The following is a 22898-nucleotide window of genomic DNA, read 5'->3' as shown; positions in this document are numbered from 1 at the left end:
TCCAAAATTAAGAAGGTTCCTTAAGGAACTTCTGAAACAGACTGTCTCTCTAGGACCCACAAGAATCCAAACACTCATGTTCCATCTCTAAGAATAAAGAAGCAAAATATCATTTATCGTGCACTCCAGCACATTCAGTTTTCCATACACAGTGAGCACAGAAGCAGACACGGTTCGACATTAATACTTAAAGTCTCTACTTTACCTTCCGGTCATCAGGTACCAAATCCTGAAGCACCTTCCTCTTGGGCCATTCCTTGGCCAGTTCAGCAGAAGCCAGCTCCTGCAGGTGGTATACAGCTATCTTGGCAGAACGCCTCTGAACTCGACCGCCACTCTTTGGCTCCAGGCTCATCTCCTTTAAGCACTCTGGCTGTCCTGACTCTGGAAAGAATGAGATCTGCAAGAATGAGACATAGCAGAACACAGGCCTGAGAAGTGGCTTCCATCAGAGCCAATGATTAAAGGCCATCCTTCCTACTCTAAGTATCAAAAGCTATTTACTAGCTTGCTAACCGTTAGCATAAAGTTCCACCACCTTAATGTGTATTTTGTTGGTTAAAAAAAAAAAAAAAAAAACTTCTCAGGATAAAATGTGTTGTTTTGGTAAGTCAAAGTGGTTAATTAAAGGTCAAGACATGGGGGCACCTGGGTGGCTCAGTGCTTAAGCCTCTGCCTTCAGCTCAGGTCATGATCTCAGGGTCCTGGGATCGAGTCCCGCATCGGGCTCTCTGCTCTGCGGGGAGCCTGCTTCCTCCTCTCTCTCTGCCTCTGCCTGCCTCTCTGCCCACTTGTGATCTCTCTCTGTGAAATGGATAAAATCTTTAAAAAAAAAAAAAAAAAAAAGGTCAAGACATGGCTGTGTGCAAAGACAGGAACCTCGACCCATATCTCATACTACATAAAAAATAATCAACTGAAAATGAATCAAACGTAAACCACAGAACTGTAAAACTTCTAAAAGAAACCAAGGGCGAAAATTTTGTAAGCCTGGGTATGACGGTTTCTTGATGTGTCACCCTGGCTAGGCTACAGTCATCAGCTATCCAACCAAACACTAATCTGCATGCTGATGGGAAGGTACCTTGTATAGATCTAATTTTTAAAGTCCAAAATCAAGTAGGAGAGGTGTGAGAGAAGAAAAGGCAGGAGAGATTCAGAGCATGAGAGAGACTCACTACGTCTGCTGCCATGACGATGAAGGGAACCAGGGAATGCACATGGCCCTCAGAAGCTGAGAACACTTCCTGGCCTATAGCAAGCAAGAAGTGAGCATGGAACTCAATTCTTAATCTTAAAGAGCCTCAAAACAGATTCTCCCCTTGAGCTTCCAGAAAGGAACAGCCCTACTGACACTTTGAGGCCAGCCTGGTGAGGCTCTACACAGGGGAGTCAGCTGAGCTGTGCTATACCTGAACTTCTGGCCGGCCAAGCTGAGTTAATACAGCTGTGTTGTTTAGGCCATTGATTTTGTGATTTTTTTTTTTAGAGCAGCAATAGAAAAACTGTACCTTGGGCTGGGCAAACATATCTTAGATACAATAAAAGCATTATCCATAAAAGGAAAAAAAACATAAATTGAATGAACTTTATCAAAGTTAAGAACTCTACTCTTTGAAAAACGCTATCCAAAAATGAAAAGCTAAGCTGGGAGAAAACATTTATAAAACATGTAGTTGGTAAAGGACTTCTGTCCAAAATACATGAAAAAACTCAGAATATTTTTAAACTTCAACAGTAAGACAATGAAACTCCAATAATAAAGGCTTTCAATGGCCACTTCACTGAAGAGGAACGACACTTCACTAAGGACCCACATTGCCAATAAGCACATGAAAGGATGGTTAATGTCATTAGTCATTAGGGAAATGCAAATTTAAACTGCAGGGAAATACCACTGCATACCTAACAGAATGGATTAAGAAAAAAATGACACTGACAATAGCAAGTCCTAACAAGGACACAAAAAACTGCAACTCTCATTTTGCCAGTGAGAATGCAAAATGGCCACTTTGAAAAACAGTTTGGCAGTTTCTTTTAAACATGTATTTATCATTTGACCTAGCATTCCCATTGCTAAGTATTTACCCAAGAGAAATTAAAATTTGTTTTCACAGAAAAGCCTTTTATGTGAATGTTTATAGCAGCTTTATTCATAATTGCCAAAAAATGGAAACAACCCAAATGTTCTTCAACTGGTGAATGGATAAAGAAACTGTGAAACATCCATACAATGGAATCCTAGACAGAAATAAAAAGAAATAAAATTAATGATACATGCAACACATGGATGAATCTCAACTGTATTATGCTAAGTGAAAGAAGCCAGACTCAAAAAGCTATACATTGTATGACTCTGTTTATGATATTCTGAAAAAAAGCAAAACTATAGGGACAGAAAATAGATCGGTGGTCACATCGTTCAAGATCTTGAATGTGGTGGTGACTACACAACTGTATATACTTGTCAAAACTCTTATGACTATACACTAAAAAGGGTGAATATTAATTACCATATGTAAATTATACCTTGAAATGGAACTCTAAAAAGAAAAAAAAAAATGAGGTAGGGCAAGCCTAGAAATCAAGAAAAAAAAAGTCAAGACAAAAAAATTGGGACGGAAGATCCAGCTGGACAGAGATGTCCACAAAATTTCTAGCTAAAGGGGAGCGCCTTAAGCTTTAGAAAGATAATAATGAGTCTACTTCTGCACAGATTATACACTGAACTTTGATTTCTCTAAGCTAATTATGTTCAAAAGGCAGAAAAAAGAGAACCAAGAAAAAACAAGAGAAAACAAAAGCATTCAAAGATTAAAAGGGGATACAAATGAGGAACCAAGGAGGTATGGGAAATGTCAGGGTTAGTAGTCACCACGAAACAGATCCCCCAAACAGGGTCTGGAAAGTAATCAGTACTCACAGGCCCATGCTCTGACCTCAGGTGATACGCAAGTCCAGCCTTCGACTTATATGGCTTTCCACAGTGGTGACATTTCAGGGTCATCTCCTCCAGCTCTGCAGCCCCTTTGCCACATTTTCTGACATGGTACAGATATCCCATGATGCTGGTGAAGCTACTAGAGCAACTCTGAACACAGGAGAGAGGCCTGAACTATAATCTTTCATCTTTTGACATGATCTCTCAATTTCTAAACAGCCACAAAAGACTCAGCCACCACATCCTATAAATAGATCCTACGACATGGCTAGACCCTCTCCAACACTTCCCGTTAGCACGACCCTTCCCTGTCCCTCGTCCCTGCCCTAACAGCTGTCCTGTCTGCCACCAAGAGCGACGTTCTGTCAGCTCAGTCAGCATCCAGTCCACTAGCACTGTGCGTCTCCTCTGCCGCAGAGGTTCCTCGCTGGCTCGGGACTCGACCCCACCCCAGCAGCAACCAAACAGCCAGCGATGCCAGAGCTCCTCACAGGGAGATTACCAGGAGCCTTTTCATCACACTAAAGAAGGGTGGGAAAGGAACCCCTTTGAACAAAGGAATAGGGGAGAAAAATAGGTTTGTGGAGATGCAAAAGAAAAATAAAGAACTATTAATGAATTCAAAACACCTGGAAAAGCAGGAGCCAGTCTTAATGCTGGAAGGTGACACAGAACCAGGTCTACAAGAGAGAAGGAGAAGAAATGGAAGAAAGTAACAGAAAGACAGTGACTCGAGACTCCAGGCCGAAGGAGATGCTGTCCCCCGGGCTCTTACCTCACGCATGCACCTGAGCTTGCCCAGTCTCTTCAGAACTGTCCGGAGCCGTTCTCTCTCACTTGGCTCGTCTATTTCATCCCCAGCCTTCAAAATGGGCTAGAAAGCAAGAGAAGCAAACGAGCAGATGATTCACAGAAAAGATAGATACAGACAAAAATGGTATCTTAGGAGAATCAAGGACTGGACTAGCACCTAAGCCGAGGCCCATGAAGCTTAGTTATCTGACTCCTGGCTTTCTCCATCTTCTAGACAGACAAGGAAGCAAATGCAGTGCAAGGAAGAGTTCAGAGCCTCTGGCTTCCAGGAGACGAAACTTTGGGGCTAACGTAAACACAAAAATACCCACCACAACGGTTTCACTGTACATAACTCTTCTATCAAAAGGGTGCTCTTACATGCCTGCAAAGCCCCAGAGCCTTAGTCACCCCCACGGGGTTATCCAAACTCATCTATGTAAAGACATGCGAACCCCCCGCAGGCTCATACGGGACAGGAGACACCTTACCAAGCTATTGTGATTTGCCATGACGTGATACTTCATCCCTGCCAGGGAACGAAGCTGTTTCCCGCAATGATGACAAGTAAACATTTCCTACGAGGAAGAAATACTGCTCAGTGCCAGGCTGTTCAACAGAGAAATAGAATGTTAAAAAGTCCTACTCAGATTCTCGACCGTATCTCCTTTCACTCCCAAACTCGACAGTCAAGGCATCTCAAAATCCCACCACCTCAGTGTCATGTCCTCAAGGACAAAGAAGGAAAAGCAACTCATTTTGAAAGAACGACCATTTACTAAGTGCCAATATTTGCCAAGTAATGGAACAGGCCCCTTGCATGTATTCTTTTTTTCTTCTCCTCTCAGGGACTGCACAAAATTATTTTCTCTCTCTTATAAATGAGAAAACCGAGGCCCACACATGAAAAAGTTAAATGACACAACAAATAAGTGGCTGAGTGAAGATTCAAACCCAAGTCTGTCGGACTCAAAAGCCTCTGTCTTTCTTCTAACACAATGCTGCTGCTTCTCCACAGGTATCAGCACACCCGACACAGAATAGAGAGCTAAGGTATGGGGAAAGAGCACAACTGTCACAAAATGCCACAAAATCTCTAACCTGTTTGCAGGTCTCCATGTGTTTCTTTAAGCCCTCTATGGTCTTTCTCCCCACTGCCTGGCAGGTAGGACAGGAGACACTGCCTTTATCCACAATTTCTAAGTACCACTGTTCCTCCAAACTGCCTACAAAGGAGAAAAAGGAACACCTCATAATCTGCAGAATTCTCCTGAAACAAAAAGCACAATCCTGAAACTTAGTAAAAGTACCATAAAAATGGTTTGTTCCCTTCCTGGGGAAAAGACTCGCTGCATATAATTTCTAGAAATATTTTTTTCTCAGTCAGTGAGGAAACACCTACTCATTTTCCCATGATAAAAACCATCTGGGCACCACTCAAAAGCCCAGTGGCTTACGGAACTGGGCAATGTTTTTTTTCCTAGCTTTACTGAGGTACAAGCCACAATGGGCAACACTTTCATAGCCGCATATAACAATGGGATACAGAGATATTTAACAGCCGGTTTGCTGAGTGTTTCCTGTGTGCGCCTGAAACTTTGTACAATGTTTTTATCCTATTTAATCTCAACGAAAATTCTGACTGCCTTCATTATCCCACTCAGAAACAAGGAAACCGAGCTTGCAGAAGTTAACTAGATGGTGGCAGGCCAGAAAACCAATTAAGAGCCAAACCTTCCACAAGAGTTTGACAGGCCTCCAAACCCATGCCCTTAGTAACTGCCTCCTTAAAGAAACTCTCTGCTACATCATCCCTTAACCACCATCACCAACAACAAAGACAGGGTGTGAGAACTAGATACCCCAAAGCTTCCAACAGAAAACATACCTGCTGCATAAGCTGGTGGTTCCTTCCGAATACGACGAGCCTGGGATTTGGGATTAGGTTGAGTTTTAGGCCGTTGCTTCCTCCCTGACGCAAGACAGAAACTTGAAGCCCGACATATCAACTTTGCTACCCCGTCTCTACTACCAAAATCTCCTCCCTCATCTTCTCAACACCCTGTGCCCCACTCCCTCAACCAACAGACTCCCTTAAGTTGTAACAAAAAAAAACTGGTAGAGTCAGGCAGGATGGAAGCCATTCCATGCCAAAAAATCAAAGGGCTCAACAGTGCTTTAAGGGCCAAAACCCAAGGTCTCTCTTGTACCTCTAAAGAATAAAGCCCAGGCACCCATGGAAAGAGAATGAGCAAAATTACTCCCTTACCATAAAGTTTATGCTTCTTCTGAGGAAATTCTCGATAGTCTTCATCTTCTTCCTGCCTGGGTTTCCTTTTTCCTTTGGTTGATACTCCACCTGACCCTGAAATACCATACAAAACAAACAAAACCCTCAGTGTGGTTTACAAGTGAACTTCTCTGGCCTGCCTTCAAAACTTCAGTCACAAGACCATCATAGAGGAAGATGTCAGTGAGCACAGGCCTCACAGAAGTGTCCGACATTTTTAGGGAAGTTGGTAAAACTTCACTAACTCACTCAACCTCCCCTTTTCCCTTTTTCTTATTCTCCACCCAAGTGATCAACTGATCCCCATGAATAGTAAGAGCCTTCTGGCAATGTGCTTTCTTTGATCTTGATTCAAAGCTAACACGGAAGTAGAACTGTTCCAGATAAAGGGCTACTAAGGACCCTTGAGACTATGCCCACCAAGACAATGATACCCAGAATCGCCCTTACACCAGCCCCTAAACTTCAGCAGAGGATCAAACCTGAACAATGGGAAAGAAGTTCAAATCATGTGAAGAGGGAAGGCTGACACCAGTCTAACCTAGAGGAGTGAGATCAGCAGAATTTCACTCTAAAATAGGAGAGTTCACAAAGTTGAATAGTATGTGGCAGCCTAGCATAAATGTGAGATACACATATGTGATTTACAACAGCTACCTAGAGAGTGCTCTGCCTTTGACCTAAGACAGAGATACTGATACCTTCGACACGGGAAGCAGCAGCTGGCTTGACCCTTCTCATCTTCATCCAGTAGGTAGATTTTCGGAAGGACGGTGGAAAATCACTCACTGGCTCACATGATGAGGCAGATGATGAACCACTTAAGGAGTCATCGTGAGGGATAGTGTACTGGAAACTATTATCCTTTATGGAGCACTGGGTCCTGCTAGTAATATGAAACAAATAGACATACCACAAAGGAGGATCTGGAGTAAAGTTCCTATTAATTCTTTATATCATAAGAAGACAAGTTGGTTACCTACGCAAAAACTAAAAAGCCTGATAATAAAAACAGACCTGAGATTGTACTCTAACAATTACAACAGTTATGATCAAAGGCAACATATAAAATTATTACACTTCATTGTAATAAAAGCAGTCCACATTAATGATCACTCTGGAGCCCAAGTAGGCACTCTTTTCTAGACTGATCAAAGAAAAGAAAGTAGGGAAAGTAATAGGGTGTTCTTTGATCCTTCAGAAGATCCTTCAGTAACCAGGTATGTCCAGGCCTCCCAATTTCTCTGACAGAGGGACAGTAACTAAATACTATCCCTGAGAACAAAGAAGGAAAAGCAGAGTTTGTAGGGCCCTAGTCTGATCCATCTTCCCTAAACACTGTGTCAGCACTATCCTGTCTTATTTAGGCAACAGGATTCTTAGCTCCCAGCCTTAAAGGGGCTACCTTATCTAAGGTAAGTTGGCTGGAGAAGTCTGGTATACAGCTGGATCCAAATTCCCAAATCTAAGACCAATCAGTATGTAGTTAAGAAACATTCATCAGTAACTAGGTCGTTCAGAATGCACAGAGGAGCAGCAGTTCTCAAAGTGTGGTCCAAGGACCTCGAGACATCCCTTTTCCAGCTGAAGATCCATGTGAGGCCTGCCTTAGGTTTATGGTTTAGAAAGACCACTCTGGATGCTGTATGGAAAATGACCCATGGAGGAGGAGTGAATACAGGGAGAAGGGCTAGCAGCTCAATGTAACAGTATGGATAAGAGATGATAAGGACCTGAACTAAGGTTCTGTAGCAGAGATAAGTTGACAAATTCAAGATAACACTTCAGTGGTAGAGCTGATAAGAATCACGTGGAGGTTTGAGATAAGGAGATGGAAGTAACACAGGTGACCATTCTTAAGAATGTATGTTAGTAAAATATGATACAGGCCCACTATGGAATACTAGGTAGTTGTTGGAAGCAATAAACCATTTCCACACATAGAGACGTGAACATAACCAAAAGAGCATACTGCTGAATGAAAAAGAAATAGGGTGCCTGGGTGGCTCAGTCAGCTAAGCATCTGACTCTTGGTTTCAGCAGCTCAGGTCATGATCTCAGGGCTGTGAGATGGAGCCCTGCACTGGGCTCAGTGCTCAGTGCTCAGTCTGCTTGACACTCTCTCTCCCTCTCCCTCTCCCTCACCCCCTCCTCCAAGTGTACACGCACATTCTCATTCTCGCATGCATGCTGTGTGCGTGCCTGCTCTCTCTCTCTCTCTCCAAAAAGAAGTAAGTCTTTAAAAGAAAAATAAAGAAAGAGCAAGACTTAATGTCAATTTGGTAAATTAAATACACACCATAAACAACACTGGCTATTTTATAAGGATTCATAAATATTTAAGGACAAATATCAAACTTGCTAACACAGTTGTCTCCGGAAGGAAATGGAAATGGAAACAGGGAAAACAAAAAACAACAGGGACTGATGTCAGCATGCTACGAACAGAGAAGAATGATTTTCCATTCTCTGCACATGAGATCCAAAATGACAAATTCCGCCGTGGTGCATAAGGCCACCACAGCTCATCCCTCCTGCTGACTACAACTGAAAATCCTGGACTCTGAAAAGTAAACAAAGTAGGTGGACTATAAAGAGGTGTCAAAACTGGGAGAAGTGACTCACATGGGTGTGTTGCCCCATTTTGTTTGTTTTCCCTCACATGCGGCAATGCAATAAGGGTGGGCCCCATTTGCAGAGTAGCATGCAGTCTAAATTGCAACAGAAACTCTCTTTCTGGCCACAGAAACCAGGAAAAGTGTCTCTACAGACTAAAATGTGTGAGGGAACTGTGAAGAAGAATCAGGCAAAGAAGATGATCCCATAATTCTGTGTACGAATCCACACAAATCACAGCTTAATCTGAACTACATATGTTTGGAGCATACCAAAACCAGCTTAGCAAAGGCTTTGAGAAATAAGATTTGAACAAACTGCACAAGTCTCAGAATAACCCCTGAACTGCTAGTAAAAGATAGACCCAACGTATCAAAAGCTTAGAGAAATGAAATAAGACTTGAAACACCCGAAAAAGTCTCAGTCAAACCCCTGCACTGTTCAAGACCGACCTAAACCATCATAGCAAAGACTCAAAAATGGAATTAAGACTGACCCAATGCCCTTAGAAAGCAAGACAGAACTTATGGTCTGAACAGTAAACAGGTTACTTGCTAAAATAAAAATAGCAGTGATCCCCCAGAAGATTCTAAAAAGACCCAAGGTCTATACAAATAACATTCACAATCTCGGGAATAAGTTGCAAAATTATGCAATACACAAAGAAGCAGGAAAATCTGCATAATTCCAAAAGGAACAGATAATGAACAAATGTCAACCTCAAGATGTTAGAACTATGAAAAATTTAAAGCAGCTATTACAGGGACGCCTGTAACACTGGGCGTATTACTGGGTGGCTCGGTCAGTTAAGTGTCTCCCTTCAGCTCAGGTCATGATCCCAGGGTCCTAGGACTGAGTCTTTGCTCACCAGGGAGCCCGCTTTTCCCTCCGCCTGCCTCTTTCCCTGCTTGCGCTCTCTCTGACAAATAAACAAACAAAATCTTAAGGGGAAAAAAAAAAAAGCAGTTATTATAACTATGTTCCATGAAATAAAGGAAAACACAATTCAAGTGAAGGAAAAGGTAGGACTTCTCAGCAGAAAAAAAGAAAACATAAAAAAGAATTAATTGAAATTTTAGAACTGAAAAAAAAAATTGAAATAATAACAAAATGGGCTCAATAACAGAATGGAGATGACAAAGGAGAGTGTGTGAACCTGAAGACAGAAATTATCTACTCTGAAGAACAAAGAGAAAAAAGACTGAAAAACAGTCAACGGAGCTTCAACAACCTATGAGTCAATATCAAAAGGTGTCACTTAACACCTTAAGGATATCAAAAGCTGGGGCACCTGGGTGGCTCAGTAGGTTAAGCCTCTGCCTTCAGCTGAGGTCATGATCTCGGAGTCCTGGGATCGAGCCTTGCATCGGGCTCTCTGCTCAGCAGGGAGCCTACTTCGTCCTCTTTCAGCCTGCCTCTCTGCCTACTTATAATCTCTGTCTCTGTCAAATAAATAAACAAAATCGTTTAAAACAAAAAAAATACCAAACGGTGTCCAGATGTAAAGGAAAAAGAAACTGTGGCACAAAAATACATTTGAAAAAAATAATGGTGGAAAATCACCCAAATTTAATAAGACATAAATTTACAGATTCTAGAAGCTCAACAAATACTCATTGGATACACTGAAAGAAAAACACACCTAGACACATCCTAACGACAATGTTCAAAACTGATATTAAGAGAGAAAAATCTAGAAAGCAGCTACAAAGAAATGACATGTTACATATAAAGAACAATGGTTTAAATGATTACAGAATTCTCAACAGAAACCAAGAAAAGAAGATAATGTAACATCTTTAAAATCCTGAGACAAAAGATCCGCCCATCTAAAATTCTATACTCAGTAAAAATATCCCTTAGACATCTAGCTTCTTCAGATTAAAAAAAAATTTTTTTTAAAGAAAATTTGTTGTCTGCTCTATGACCTGCTCATAGACCTGCTCTATGAAAAATGCTAATGGAAATTATTCCAGATATAATGAAGGAAAATGATACCCGGGAGAAATCTGGATTTTTCAGAATGAAGAAGAGCAAAAGAAATGGTAAATAGCTGGGAAAATATTAACAATGACAACAACAGGGGCGCCTGGGTGGCTCAGTGGGTTAAAGCCTCTGCCTTCCGCTCAGGTCATGATCCCAGAGTCCTGGGATGGAGCCCCGAGTCAAGCTCTCTGCTCAGCGGGGAGCCTGCTTTCCTTCCTCTCTCTCTGCCTGCCTCTCTGCCTGCTTGTGATCTGTCTGTCAAATAAATAAATAAAATCTTAAAAAAAAAAATACTGCTTTAAAACAAAATTTTGACATTATCTGGTGAGGTTTTCAAAATATGTAGATGTGATACATATGAGAGTGATAACTTAATGGTCAGCAGACAGGGGGCTGAGGAATTCTACAAGGCTGTGAGGTTTCTAGATTTAAGCAAAGTGGTAGTATAATAACTTTAAGTAACCTATGAAACAGTAGGTATATACATTTCCTAGAGCAACCACTACACACGAGAAAGAGAAAAAAAAGAAAAGTGAAAAGAGAGATTAAAAAATCAATAAACTAAAATCAGACATATTCAAATAACCCAGAACAAGATATAAAGGAACAATACACAGGGTACGAGAACCAAACTAAAATCCAACCTAACGAGAAGCAAACCTAAATCCAACCATATCAGTAATTAACTTAAATGTTTATGGTCTCAACACTCCAGTTAAGAAGTCCAAGACTGTTAAAGAATGAATAAAAAAGCAATACTCTAGTACAGTTGACCCCTGAACAACACAATCTGAACTATATGGGTCCACTTATACATGGATTTTTTTTTTTTTATAAATACAGTACAGTATTGTAAATGTCTTTTCCTGGTAATTTTAATATTTTCTTTCCTCTAGTTTATTTTAAGAACACCGTAGGATATAATATATAACATACAAAATGTGTTAATGGACTGTTTATGTTATCAGTATAGCTTCCAGCCTACAGTAGGCTGTTAGTAGTTAAGTTTTGGGGAAGTCAAAAGTTATATGCCGATTTTCAACTGTGTTGGGGTCAGCATCCCTAACCCCTGTGTTGTTCAAGGGTCAACTAACTGTATACTGCACCTACAAGAGGCACACCTTTTCTTTTCTTTACTTTTCTAAGTTTTATTTATTGAAGTAATCTCTATACCCAATGTGGTGCTTGAACTCAGGAACCCGAGATCAAGAGTCAGATGCTCTTCCAACTGAGCCAGCCAGGTGCCCACAAACTTTCAATATAAAGACATACACAGACTGGAAATAAGTGGATGAAAAAATTATACCTCACAATCAGCAAACACAAGAAGGCTGGAGTGGCTATTCTAATACCAGATAAAACAGACTTCGAGGCAAGAGTATCACCAGAGATATAAAGGGACACTTCATAATGATAAAAGTAACAAATCATCACAAAGACATTATTATTCATTGTATGCATCTAGTAGTACAAACTCAAAGTTCACAAAGCAAAACTGATATAATTAAAGCAAAAAAAATAAAACCAAACAGACAATTCTACAGTCTTAGCAAATCTTTAAGACCTCCTCCTTTCAGGAACTGGTAGAATAAGACAAAAATTCAGTAAGACATAAAAGATGTGAACAACACTATTAGCTAAACTACTCTAGACTCACTTTACAGAACTACATCCAACAACTACAGTATACAGTTTTTTCAAGTAAACACTGTGCATTCAACAAGACACAGTACATTTTGGGCCATAAACTTGAAACTTAAAAAGATAAAAATCATACATGTATTCACTGACCACATCAGAATTAAATTAGAAATCAAGAACAGGAGATCTAAAATAAAAAATAAATATGGAAATTAAACAATCTACTTGAAAATAATTCATAGGTCAAAAAGAAATCACAAGAAAAATTACAAAATATCCTGAAGTGAATAACAACAAAAATACACACATCAAAATTTGTGGATTGCAACTAAAGCAGTACCTAGAAGGAAACTCACAGCTCTAAATACTGCTATTAGAAAATTAGATCTATAATCAACGATAAGATTTGGGCAAAGTAAACCCAAAGTAAATAGAAGGAAAAATATAATGGAGAGGAGAAATTCATGCATTAGAACAGAAAACAGAGAAAATCTAGTTCTTTGAAAAGACCAACAAAATTGACAACTTTGTGGCTAGACTGAGATAATAGCAACAAGCAATTAGCAATGAACTTTAAAAAACAGTGTCATTTACAATAATATTTTAAAAACACCTAAGAATATATCTAACAAAAGATAACCAAGACTTTTTTTTTTTTAAAGATTTTATTTATTTGACAGACAGATCAGAAGTAGGCAGAGAGGCAGGCAGAGAGAGAGGAAGGGAAGCAGGCTCCCCGCTGAGCAGAGAGCCTGATTCGGAACTCGATCCCAGGACCCTGAGATCATGACCCGAGCCAAAGGCAGAGGCTTAACCCACTGAGCCACCCAGGTGCCCCAAAAGATAACCAAGACTTTTATAAGGAAAATTACAGCATGTTGGTGAGACAAGTTAGGGATCTAAATAAATGGAAAAATATAGCATGCTTATAAGTCAGAAAACTTGGTATTGTTAAAATGGCAATCCTCCCCCAAATTGATCTGCTGACTCCATACAATAGTGATCAATACTCCAGCATGTTTTTTATAGAAACTGACAAATTCTAAAATTTACATAAAAAGACGAAGAACCTAGAATAACTAAACAAATTTTTTTAAAGATTTTATTTATTTATTTGACAGACAGAGATCCCAAGTATGCAGAGAGGCAGGCAGAGAGAGAGGGGGAAGCAGGCTCCCCGCTGAGCAGAAAGCCCGATGCGGGGGCTTGATCCCAGGACCCTGGGATCATGACCTGAACCGAAGGCAGGGTCTTGAACCCACTGAGCCACCCAGGCGCCCCTAACTAAACAAATTTTGAGAAAGAACAAAAAAGAGTTAAATGACTTACCCTATCTGATTTCAAGACTTACTCTAACCCCACAGTATCAAGACAGTTTAGTATTGGCAAAAAGACAGATATATACATCAATGGAACAGAATAAGGAGTCCAGAAACAGACTCACACACATATATGTTCAAATAATTTCTGACAAAAGTGCCAATGCAATTGAATAGGGGAAGTCTTAACAACAGGATATACAAAATGAGAAGAAATTAACACTGACTGTTATAACACACCATGACCAAAAAATTAACTCTAAACAAGTCATAGACCCAAATGTAAAACCTAGAAAACTTTCAGAAAAAAACAAAGGGGAAAATCTTTGCAATTAGGGATGACAAAGTTTTCTCAAATGCAATACAAAAAGCATGAAACATAGAAGGAAAAAAAATAATATTTTAATCATTTTTTTAAATTTTTTTTTTATTTATTTGACAGAGATCACAAGTAGGCAGAGAGGCAGGCAGAGAGAGGAAGGAAAGCAGGCTCCCTGCTGAGCAGAGAGCCCACAGGGCTCGATCCCAGGATCCCAGGACCCTGGGATCATGACCTGAGACGAAAGCAGAGGCTTTAACCCACTGAGCCACCCAGACGCCCCTTTAATCATTTTTAATGATAAATTTAAAACTGTTGATCTTCAAGGCACCCAAGTGGCTCAGTCAGTTGAGTGGCTTCAGCTCAGGTCATGATATCAGAGTCATGGGATAAAGCCCAAGTCCAGCTCCACACTCAGCAGGGAGTCTGCCTCAAGATTCTCTCACTCCCCCTGCCTTCCCCCCTCTCTAAACTAAATAAGTAAATCTTTAAAGAAATAAAAATAAATAAAACTGTTGGTCTTCAAACATGCCATCAAGATATGATGCAAATCAGAGATTGGAAGAAAATATTTAAGACGTATCTATCAGACAAAGGAATTGTATTCAGAATATGATTTTTAAAAATACTACAATTCCATGGGGCGCCTGGGTGGCTCAGTGGGTTAAAGCCTCTGCCTTCGGCTCAGTTCATGATCCCAGGGTCCTGGGATCGAGCCCCGCATCGGGCTCTCTGCTCTGCGGAGAGCCTGCTTCCTCCTTTCTCTCTATCTGCCTGCCTCTCTGCCTACTTGTGATCTCTCTCTGTCAAATAAATAAATAAAATCTTAAAAAAAAAAAAATACTACAATTCCATAGTAAGACAAACAACTCAATTTTTTTACTTGGGCAAAAGATATGAACAGGCACTTCCCAGATGATGATGTATGAATGGCCAATAAGCACATGAACAGATGTTCTACATCATTATTCATTAGGAAAATGCAAATTAAAATCACAATGAAACACCCCTATACACCCATAAAATTGGCTAAAATTGAAGACTTATTCCCATACACTGGTGGTAGAATAGAAAATAATGCCACCAATTTGGAAAATAGGCAATTTGTTAAAAAGGTAAACATACTCCTGACATAAGACCCAATCAACCTAAGATGGTAAATCTTAGTAAATAAATACCATCTTAGGTATTTATCAAGAGAAAAAAGAAACATTTTTCCACATAGAGACTTGTACGTGGAAGTTCACAGCAGCTTTATTTTAATAACCTCAAAATGAAAATGACCCAACTATCCATCAAAATAGATGGCTAAACTAATCATGATATATCTATAATCAAATTCTGTTCAGCAATAAAAACTAATTTTCACTCAAAATCATTATTTTGAGTGAAAAAAATCATGCAAAAAGAGAACATATTATATGATTTCATTTATATAAAATCCTAGAACATGCAAACCACTATATGGTGAAAGGAAAAAGGTCAGTGGTGTCTGGGAACAGGAGTAGAGGAGGGAATGGATTGCAAAGGAACCCAAAAAATTTTTTCAGAGGGATGGAAATGGTATCTTGATTGTGGTGACACTGTTTTGGTTATTTACATATACCGAAGCTGATCATACTGTACACTTTAAATATGTATACTATAAATATGAAGTCTACTGTACTTCAATAATACCTCAAAAATATATTTAAAAATTTTTAATAGGAATTGGCAGGTCTCTAGGGACAAAACCCACCATCCAAAACAATGGCAACAATCTCTACTAGGAACACTTAATAGTATCAAGAAGCCATTAAGAGTCAAGTCCCATGTGACTCCTCTTGATAAACCGTCCTCATAGGAATTTCTTTACTGTCAGTAAAGACAGAAATTTCTTTACTGTCAGTGTAGGACTCAGATACACCCATATCCCCTCTCATGAATAAGTACAAGCACAGTAATAAGTAAATAAATAAATATCAATAGTTCATATAATCAGTATGATTAACATCTTAGAAATTAAATCAATGTGATTAGGGAATCCTTCCCTATAGGTCTCTCTTATTTCCAAAGGACTCAACAAAAACAATTTATCTAGTATTTTACAACACTTGTCATATGACAGTACTTGATTGCTTCTAAAAACCCAGATTAATTTCAAACTTCCCTCTCCATAATTATGGCAAGAGGAAGACTTTGGTTTAAAGAATATAATCATAATTGTAGTGACTTCATAATTTCTTGTGTGCAGCACACCTTTGGGTCTCAGCTTCTAACCACAAGAGTGAAAAGTTTAACCAATTTTCAACTCCTTTCTGATCTACGAAGAATTTTTCAGAGACCCTAGTTCATTCTCCAGGTGCAACTACTTAGACTTCATTAGAAAATTATTTCAGTTCATCTCAGTTTCCTTTGCAGCCTCCATTCATTCTGTCCAGTCTTTAAATGCTGATGTTCTCCAGGGTTGCATCCTCTAGCCTCTTTTAGTCTCACTTCTCACCAATGGTTCTCAATCTCTTACAAAGGATTCCTATGCCCAAACTCCAGTGATTCTGAGTCAGAATAATAGACAAGGTCCTGTTAACTTTCTATTTTTAAAAAATTAACACTTGCTATTCCATTAAAAGCTTTTATCTGTTCACATTCTACTCTCTATGAAAAAAAAAAAAAAAAAACAAAAACAAAAAAACAAACCTTTTCCTTCTGGCTAACTGGATTATTCCTTGACTTTCAAGTCTGTTTAGGAGCGACTTGCTCAGGCAACTCTTCCCTTCTGAACTATCACTCCCCTTTCCCCAAGTGCTATATTAAATTCCTGTTTAAAAATATTTACTTACACCTTATCATGTTGATGTACTTGCCTATCTCCCCTTTTAGACTATTCTGTGCTTTTCTTGTCTGTATATCTAACAGATATATGTGTTATAGCACATGAGATATTCAGCAAATGTTATCTGAAGGAAGGAATTCCTTTCAATGAATACCTAGTTAATAAGAATCTCTTTTGTACCAACAAATAAAATACGGAAAAAGTTAGCACATTCATTCTACGAAATAATAAACCCGCCTTAAAGCCAAATAGTCTGAAAATAAAAGGATTTCTTACAGCCATTTTTACCAGTCCTTTCCATGTTCATCAATGTATTCATGAGTATATACTTGATGTCTGAGGACATGCGGGGCTACACTGCCAATACGTTCCATTTTTAATATAATTCATACTTTGCAAGCTAGGTTCTTCTCCCCTACATTAGGTTTAGACCTGCACTGTCCAATCAGGTAGGCACTAGCTACAGGTGGCTATTAAAATTTAAGTTAAGATTAAATACAATTGAAAATTCAGTTCCTCAATCACACTGGCCACATTTCAAGTGCTCAAAAGCCATACGTGGCTACGGTGCTCAACAGTGTGGATACAGAACATTTTCTCATCATCACAGGAAGTTCTACTGGCCAGCGCTGGCGACACAATTATAAATGGATCCCAGAAAACCTCACTTACTTCTTAGCTCCCACGATCTTCGTGCTCCTCTGCTGCTTAAAGGATGTGGGTTCCGGTGTCTAGCAAATCGCAAGCACATGAGTGAATGCTAGGGACCTCTGAATCCTGACCACCAAAAGACGAATCCCCCTGTGCCCAGAGAAATGTAGCTCTCCCCCCGCAACTACCTCCAACGGAAAAAAGGCAAGACTTTTTAAGAAAAGTGTGTCGTCCTGTCTTCCTACAGAGTTAAGGCAGCTGACAACACCGTAGTCTTCACCATTCCCAAAGCCCTGTCCCAGATAAAGGTTCTAAAGGGAGGCGAAAAGAGAGGATACGGATATGGGAGGTACTGGGGATATAAAAGGAACAGAAATTAATGGCAATCGGGCGAGAAACTGAGTCCAAGGAGGTGGGGCAACAGTCAGCGGTAAGTGGGGGGAAAAAAGGGAGAGAGATCTGACCTAGAAGGGTGGGGCCTACTATGGGCTCTGATAAAACCAACTCTGAGCACGGGACAAAAGCGAGGGACCGCGTGTTGCGGGCTCCACAGCGCTACCCCTAAGGCATAACGGCCAAACCAAGAAACTCACAGCGGGTACTGCACCGAGTCTGGAAGACATCACTCCCTCTCCACGCCTAACAAATCCACCCAAGGGCTCCGGCCAGACCAACGCCACTTCCGCTCTCCTCTCCTCTCCCGGATGTGGAGTCGGCGCCGCGGATCCCAGGTCTGAACGTCTACTTCCGCCTGGCAGCTTCGGAGGGGGCTAGGGCCAGAGTGAGTCACGTGACACAACTCCCTCCCTCCGAGACCCCGCCCAGGGAAGCTGTAGGTGGGGTTTGGAGCCCCAAACCTGGCTTCAGGGCCCCTTATTCGGGGTCCATCCGTTTGCGCGATACCAAATGTCCCTTCACCCTCCGTTCCCCCATCCAGCACGAGTGGTCTTTCTAGGTGGAGATCAATTATCGCCCCTTTATTTATCTTAGAGAAATTACAGACCCATTCCCGCCCTTCCTCCCTCCCAGGTAGAGAGGCTTAGAGGCTCTTTGATTGCTGAGGGTGCAGGTATCCGAGGCAGTGGCTGAGCAGGAAAGAAGTCAGAAAAGGGGCAGGTCGGTGAAGGCTTGAGCCAGTCAGTGAATAATGGGGACGAATCTCTTCTCATCTGTTGGCTTCAGGCCTCTAAACTTGGCCTGTTTTGGAGATTTTGTGTGTGGTCCCTAGGAGACGTGTTTGAGGAGCCCTTGCAATCTTCAGACAGACCATGTCTGAGCCTCTCCCTAGGGTAGCTGTGTTTGAGTCTCTCCTTAGCAGGACTGTGATGGGTTCTCGCAGAGGGACTGAGATGGGTTTTCGCACACCAACTGTACTGGCTCCTTTCAAAGTGGTTCTGTTGGCTCTGCTCAGAATGACCGTGTCTGTTCCTCGCAGAGCAACTGTGTCCATTTCTTTCAGAAGGACTACAGTTAGTTCTCTCTGAGGAACTAAGACCGCTCCTCTCAGAGGGCCTGTACTGTCTTCTCTCAAAAGGGCTGTGTCCTCTCACCTCTAAGGGACTGTGATGGGTTTTCTGAAAGAGACTGCGACTGCTCCTCTCAAGGGAACTGCGACATCTCCTCTCAGAGGGACTGCGACATCTCCTCTCACAGGGACTCTGATGGCTCCTTTCAGAGGGACTGTGATGGCTCCTCTGAGAAGGACTTCGATGGCTCCTCTCAGAGGGACTGTGGTGGCTCTTCTGAGGAAGACTTCAGTGGCTCCTCTGAGAGGGACTGTGATGTCTCTTCTGAGGAAGGCTTCGGTGGCTCCTCTTAGAGGGACTGTGATGTCTCTTCTGAAGGTGGCTTTGGTGGCTCCCCTTAAGGGACTGTGATGTCTCTTCCAAAGAAGACTTCAATGGCCCCTCTCAGAGGGACTGTGACGCCTCTTCTGAGAAAGACTTCGGTGGCTCCTCTGAGAGGGACTGTGATGTCTCTTCTGAAGAAGACTTCGATGGGTCCTCTCAGAGGGACTGTGATGGCTCTTCTGAGAAAGACTTTGGTGGCTCCTCTCAGAGAGACTGTGATGGCTCTTCTGAAGAAGTCTTCGGTGGCTCCCCTTAGAGGGACTGTGATGTCTCTTCCGAGGAAGACTTCGATGGCTCCTCTCAGAGGGACTGTGATGGCTCTTCTGAGAAAGACTTCGGTGGCTCCTCTCAGAAGGACTGTGTTGTCTCTTCTGAACAAGACTTCGATGGGTCCTCTCAGAGGGACTGTGATGGCTCTTCTGAGGAAGACTTCGATGGGTCTTCTCAGAGGGACTGTGATGGCTCCTTAGAGAAGGACTGATGGGCACTCTCAGAGAGACTGTGATGGCTCTTCTGAGGAAGACTTCAGTGGCTCCTCTCAGAGGGACTGTGATGGCTCTTCTGAAGAAGTCTTCGGTGGCTCCTCTTAGAGGGACTGTGATGTCTGTTCCAAGGAAGACTTCGATGGCTCCTCTCAGAGGGACTGTGATGGCTCTTCTGAGAAAGACTTCGGTGGCTCCTCTCAGAGGGATTGTGATGTCTCTTCTGAAGGCGGCTTCGGTGGCTCCCCTTAGAGGGATTGTGATGTCTCTTCCGAGGAAGACTTCGATGGCTCCTCTCACAGGGACTCTGATGGCTCCTTTCAGAGTGACTGTGATGGCTCCTCTGAGGAGGACTTCGATGGCTCCTCTCAGAGGGACTGTTTTGTCTCTTCTGAAGATGGCTTCAGTGGCTCCTCTTAGAGGGACTGTGATGTCTCTTCCGAGGAAGACTTCAGTGGCTCCTCTCAGGGGGACCGTGATGGCTCTTTAGAGAAGGACTTCGAAGGCTCCTCTCAGAGGGACTGTGATGGCTCTTTAGGGAAGGACTTCGGTGGCTCCTCTCAGAGGGACTGTGTTGTCTCTTCTGAGAAAGACTTCGGTGGCTCCTCTCAGAGGGACCGTGATGGCTCTTTAGAGAACGACTTGGAAGGCTCCTCTCAGAGGGACTGTGATGTCTCTTCTGAAGAAGGCTTCGGTGGCTCCTCTCAGAGGGACCGTGATGGCTCTTTAGAGAAGGACTTCGAAGGCTCCTCTCAGAGGGACTGTGATGGCTATTTAGGGAACAACTCCGATGGCTCCTCTCAGAGGGACTGTGATGGCTCTTTAGAGAAGGACTTCAAAGGCTCCCCTCAGAGGGACTGGTATGGCTCCTTTCAGAGGAATTACATGGGGTTCTCTCCCTTAAGAAGCTATGGTGGTTTTGCTTCTTGGTTGTGAGTTTCTTTTTAAGGTGACTGTGTGAGGTTCTCTTAAGTAAACCATGTAGATTTCTCCCTCTGGCTTGAACTCTGGTTCCTATTTTGGAGCTCTTGGACTCCTGGCTAGAGATTTCACATCTGTAGGAGTTTTCTTACCTTTGCTGCTATTGTCGTTTTGAACAATAACCACAGCCTGTCTGACTGAAGTGGTTTTGAAAATAGCACTTCTTTGGGAAACTATGGGCTTGGCTCGTTGGGTATGTCTACGTTGGAAAGAGCTACTCTTTTTGGTTGTTGAGCCGATCTGAATTGCTGTATTTCTTCCCATAACATCTTCTCCTGCTTAGTGGTTATGTCTATTGGCTTTAGCTTAACAACTGACATCCTATCTCTTTTGATATCTCTTGATGAGGAATAATCTCTGGCTTTTTGTTTTGGATGGTGGTTTTTGCTTGAAAGCAAACAGTCTGGCCTTGACCTGTCCTCAGGCTTCTGTCCAGCAAAAGCCATAATTCTGCGTGCTGTCTGAAATGCTTGCTTTAGACCTTGAAAAAGCCGTTGAATGAATTTGGGTTGGGAGGATTTCTTAGATTGTCTTTTTGAAGAGGCAGTGGTTGTCTGAGATGCTCCATTCCTCTTCCTTCTTAACTGGGCTGGTAAATCCCAAGAAGAACTCCGTATTGTGGTTCTACCATTTGTGTAGAACTTTGTGTTTTGTGTTCTGCCTCCCATAGTGATTCTTTTCTTTGGGTATTTTGAACTACAGGTCTTTTTTGTTCACCTTTTAGCCCATTTTTCATCCTGATTGCTTTCAGAGTCACTCTCTGGTAGAGAGTGAACTTGAGTAAACTAATAGTGCCCTGGCCCTCCAATTGTCATCTTTCCTGCTAGGGCAGGGCTCCTATACTGTCTTTGCCTGATGTGGACTTGTACAGGAGCAGGAGACTGGGAAGATACAGACTGGAAATCCACTGTAGAAGTAGGACTCTTGGAAGCTCGAGTATAGACTTTAGCTTTCCTTAGTGATGGTAACATAGAACTTCTTGGTGTGATGGATCTGTCTCTTCTGTGATACTTTGGGACTTGGGATCTTTTCCCAGTTTGCAACCTAAAGCCAAGACACAACTTAATCTCTCCGTGTCCTTCGGGAGTGCTTACAAGGTGGAGCTATGGGTAGATAAGAAGGTAAGGCACCAAAGTGCCCTGTAATTTATGACAGCAATTAAATCCTACACATAGGCCACACTGTAGGCAGATAGGGTATTTTAAAACCAGACCTGAAGTTAGAGGTGGAGGTGCATTGGGGGGTATTTGACTCCTTAACAGTTTTGCTGCCATTTTTAGCCACAGATCTTGTAGCAACTGGAACTGTTCTGACAAGTCAGTCTTGGCCTGGGGAAGATAACTTGGCTTGAGACAATGTTGGGACTCAAAAATCCTTTTCTGTGAACTCTGTGAGTTCTCACTCTCTTCCATTGGAACAGAATCTTTCCTAGTGAAAAATATATTGAAGGAAGACTCTAAATTTACTGGGACAGGAGGCTGGCCCTCTGTACATGAAACAGGCATGTGCTGAATGACTTCCTGGGATATATCACTAAGCTTCGAACTTTTCTTTATTTTCGCGCTAGCCCCAGAGTGTTGCTGTATTATGGAGGACATGGAGCTATGTGTCCACATCCTTAAGGCTCCTCTTTGTTCGTGACCATGATATGAATGTGTCTCTGAATGTAGTTTTTGGACACTGAAGTCTCAGAAATAATACTTCGACTCTTCTCTAGCAGACTCTTGGAACGTTCCATCAGTTCCGCAGGAACCCCAAATAAATTCTGAATAGATTGACAGATATCTGCAGTGGCTCTTTCCGTTAAAGATGTTTGAGAACAAAGTTTCCTTTCCATAGTGGTCCCCAAGACATTCCCTAACACTAGCATCGTGGAGAGATATTTTCTGGGTAGTTGCTGTCTCCAGGAGTGATTCTCCCAGACATTCTGTTGTCTGCTCAAGACAGACCAGTTAAGGCCTCTTTGAGTTCCTGATCCTGACCCGAAGGTCCTAGATGGTAATCTCCAGCTTTGCAGTGGATGTTGGGATAGGCGCTGGAGTGAATTCTCTAGCTTCTCCACCTGCTTCTTATCAGTCCTCTTAGGACACCCACTCCTGGGATCTCAAAATGTGGGAGATCTACAATGTTAGCTATCTTATCAGAGGGTTGATTGTGAAGGGACAAGGGAAGGGTTGAAGTTTGTATCATAGTAGGGTCTATAAAGTATTCTTCAGAC

General features: G+C 41.8%; 2 protein-coding genes across 6 annotated transcripts in view; both read right to left on the bottom strand.

Annotated features, from left to right (window-relative positions):
* Positions 1-18041, bottom strand: part of LOC111139298 (zinc finger protein 512) — a 30884-nt gene extending 12843 nt beyond the window's left edge. For 4 of the 5 annotated variants that reach the window (XM_022491537.1, XM_022491539.1, XM_022491540.1 and 1 more), the window contains exons 1-10: positions 17961-18041; positions 17389-17447; positions 6725-6909; positions 6003-6098; positions 5622-5705; positions 4835-4959; positions 4225-4311; positions 3717-3815; positions 2924-3091; positions 206-400 (exon numbers count right to left, since the gene is read on the bottom strand). In XM_022491537.1, the coding sequence (XP_022347245.1) occupies positions 206-400; positions 2924-3091; positions 3717-3815; positions 4225-4311; positions 4835-4959; positions 5622-5705; positions 6003-6098; positions 6725-6909; positions 17389-17447; positions 17961-17990 (1128 nt within the window). In that variant the 5' untranslated portion in view covers positions 17991-18041. The remainder of the gene's footprint in view (positions 1-205; positions 401-2923; positions 3092-3716; positions 3816-4224; positions 4312-4834; positions 4960-5621; positions 5706-6002; positions 6099-6724; positions 6910-17388; positions 17448-17960) is intronic. The other variant, XM_022491538.1, reaches the window with a different exon arrangement.
* A 199-nt stretch (positions 18042-18240) lies between these two features.
* Positions 18241-22898, bottom strand: part of LOC111139291 (uncharacterized protein C2orf16-like) — a 13707-nt gene continuing 9049 nt past the window's right edge. The window contains 7 exon segments of the mRNA XM_022491530.1: positions 18241-18318; positions 18918-19056; positions 19296-19704; positions 19742-20080; positions 20489-20761; positions 20764-20898; positions 20901-22282. Of these exon segments, the coding sequence (XP_022347238.1) occupies positions 18241-18318; positions 18918-19056; positions 19296-19704; positions 19742-20080; positions 20489-20761; positions 20764-20898; positions 20901-22282 (2755 nt within the window).

Source organism: Enhydra lutris, unplaced genomic scaffold (assembly GCF_002288905.1).
Source record: "Enhydra lutris kenyoni isolate GAN:26980312 unplaced genomic scaffold, ASM228890v2 scaffoldscaffold98, whole genome shotgun sequence".
Classification (NCBI taxonomy): domain Eukaryota; kingdom Metazoa; phylum Chordata; class Mammalia; order Carnivora; family Mustelidae; genus Enhydra; species Enhydra lutris.
Note: the sequence above shows the minus strand (reverse complement) of the source record. Positions and strands in the feature narration are given on the sequence as shown.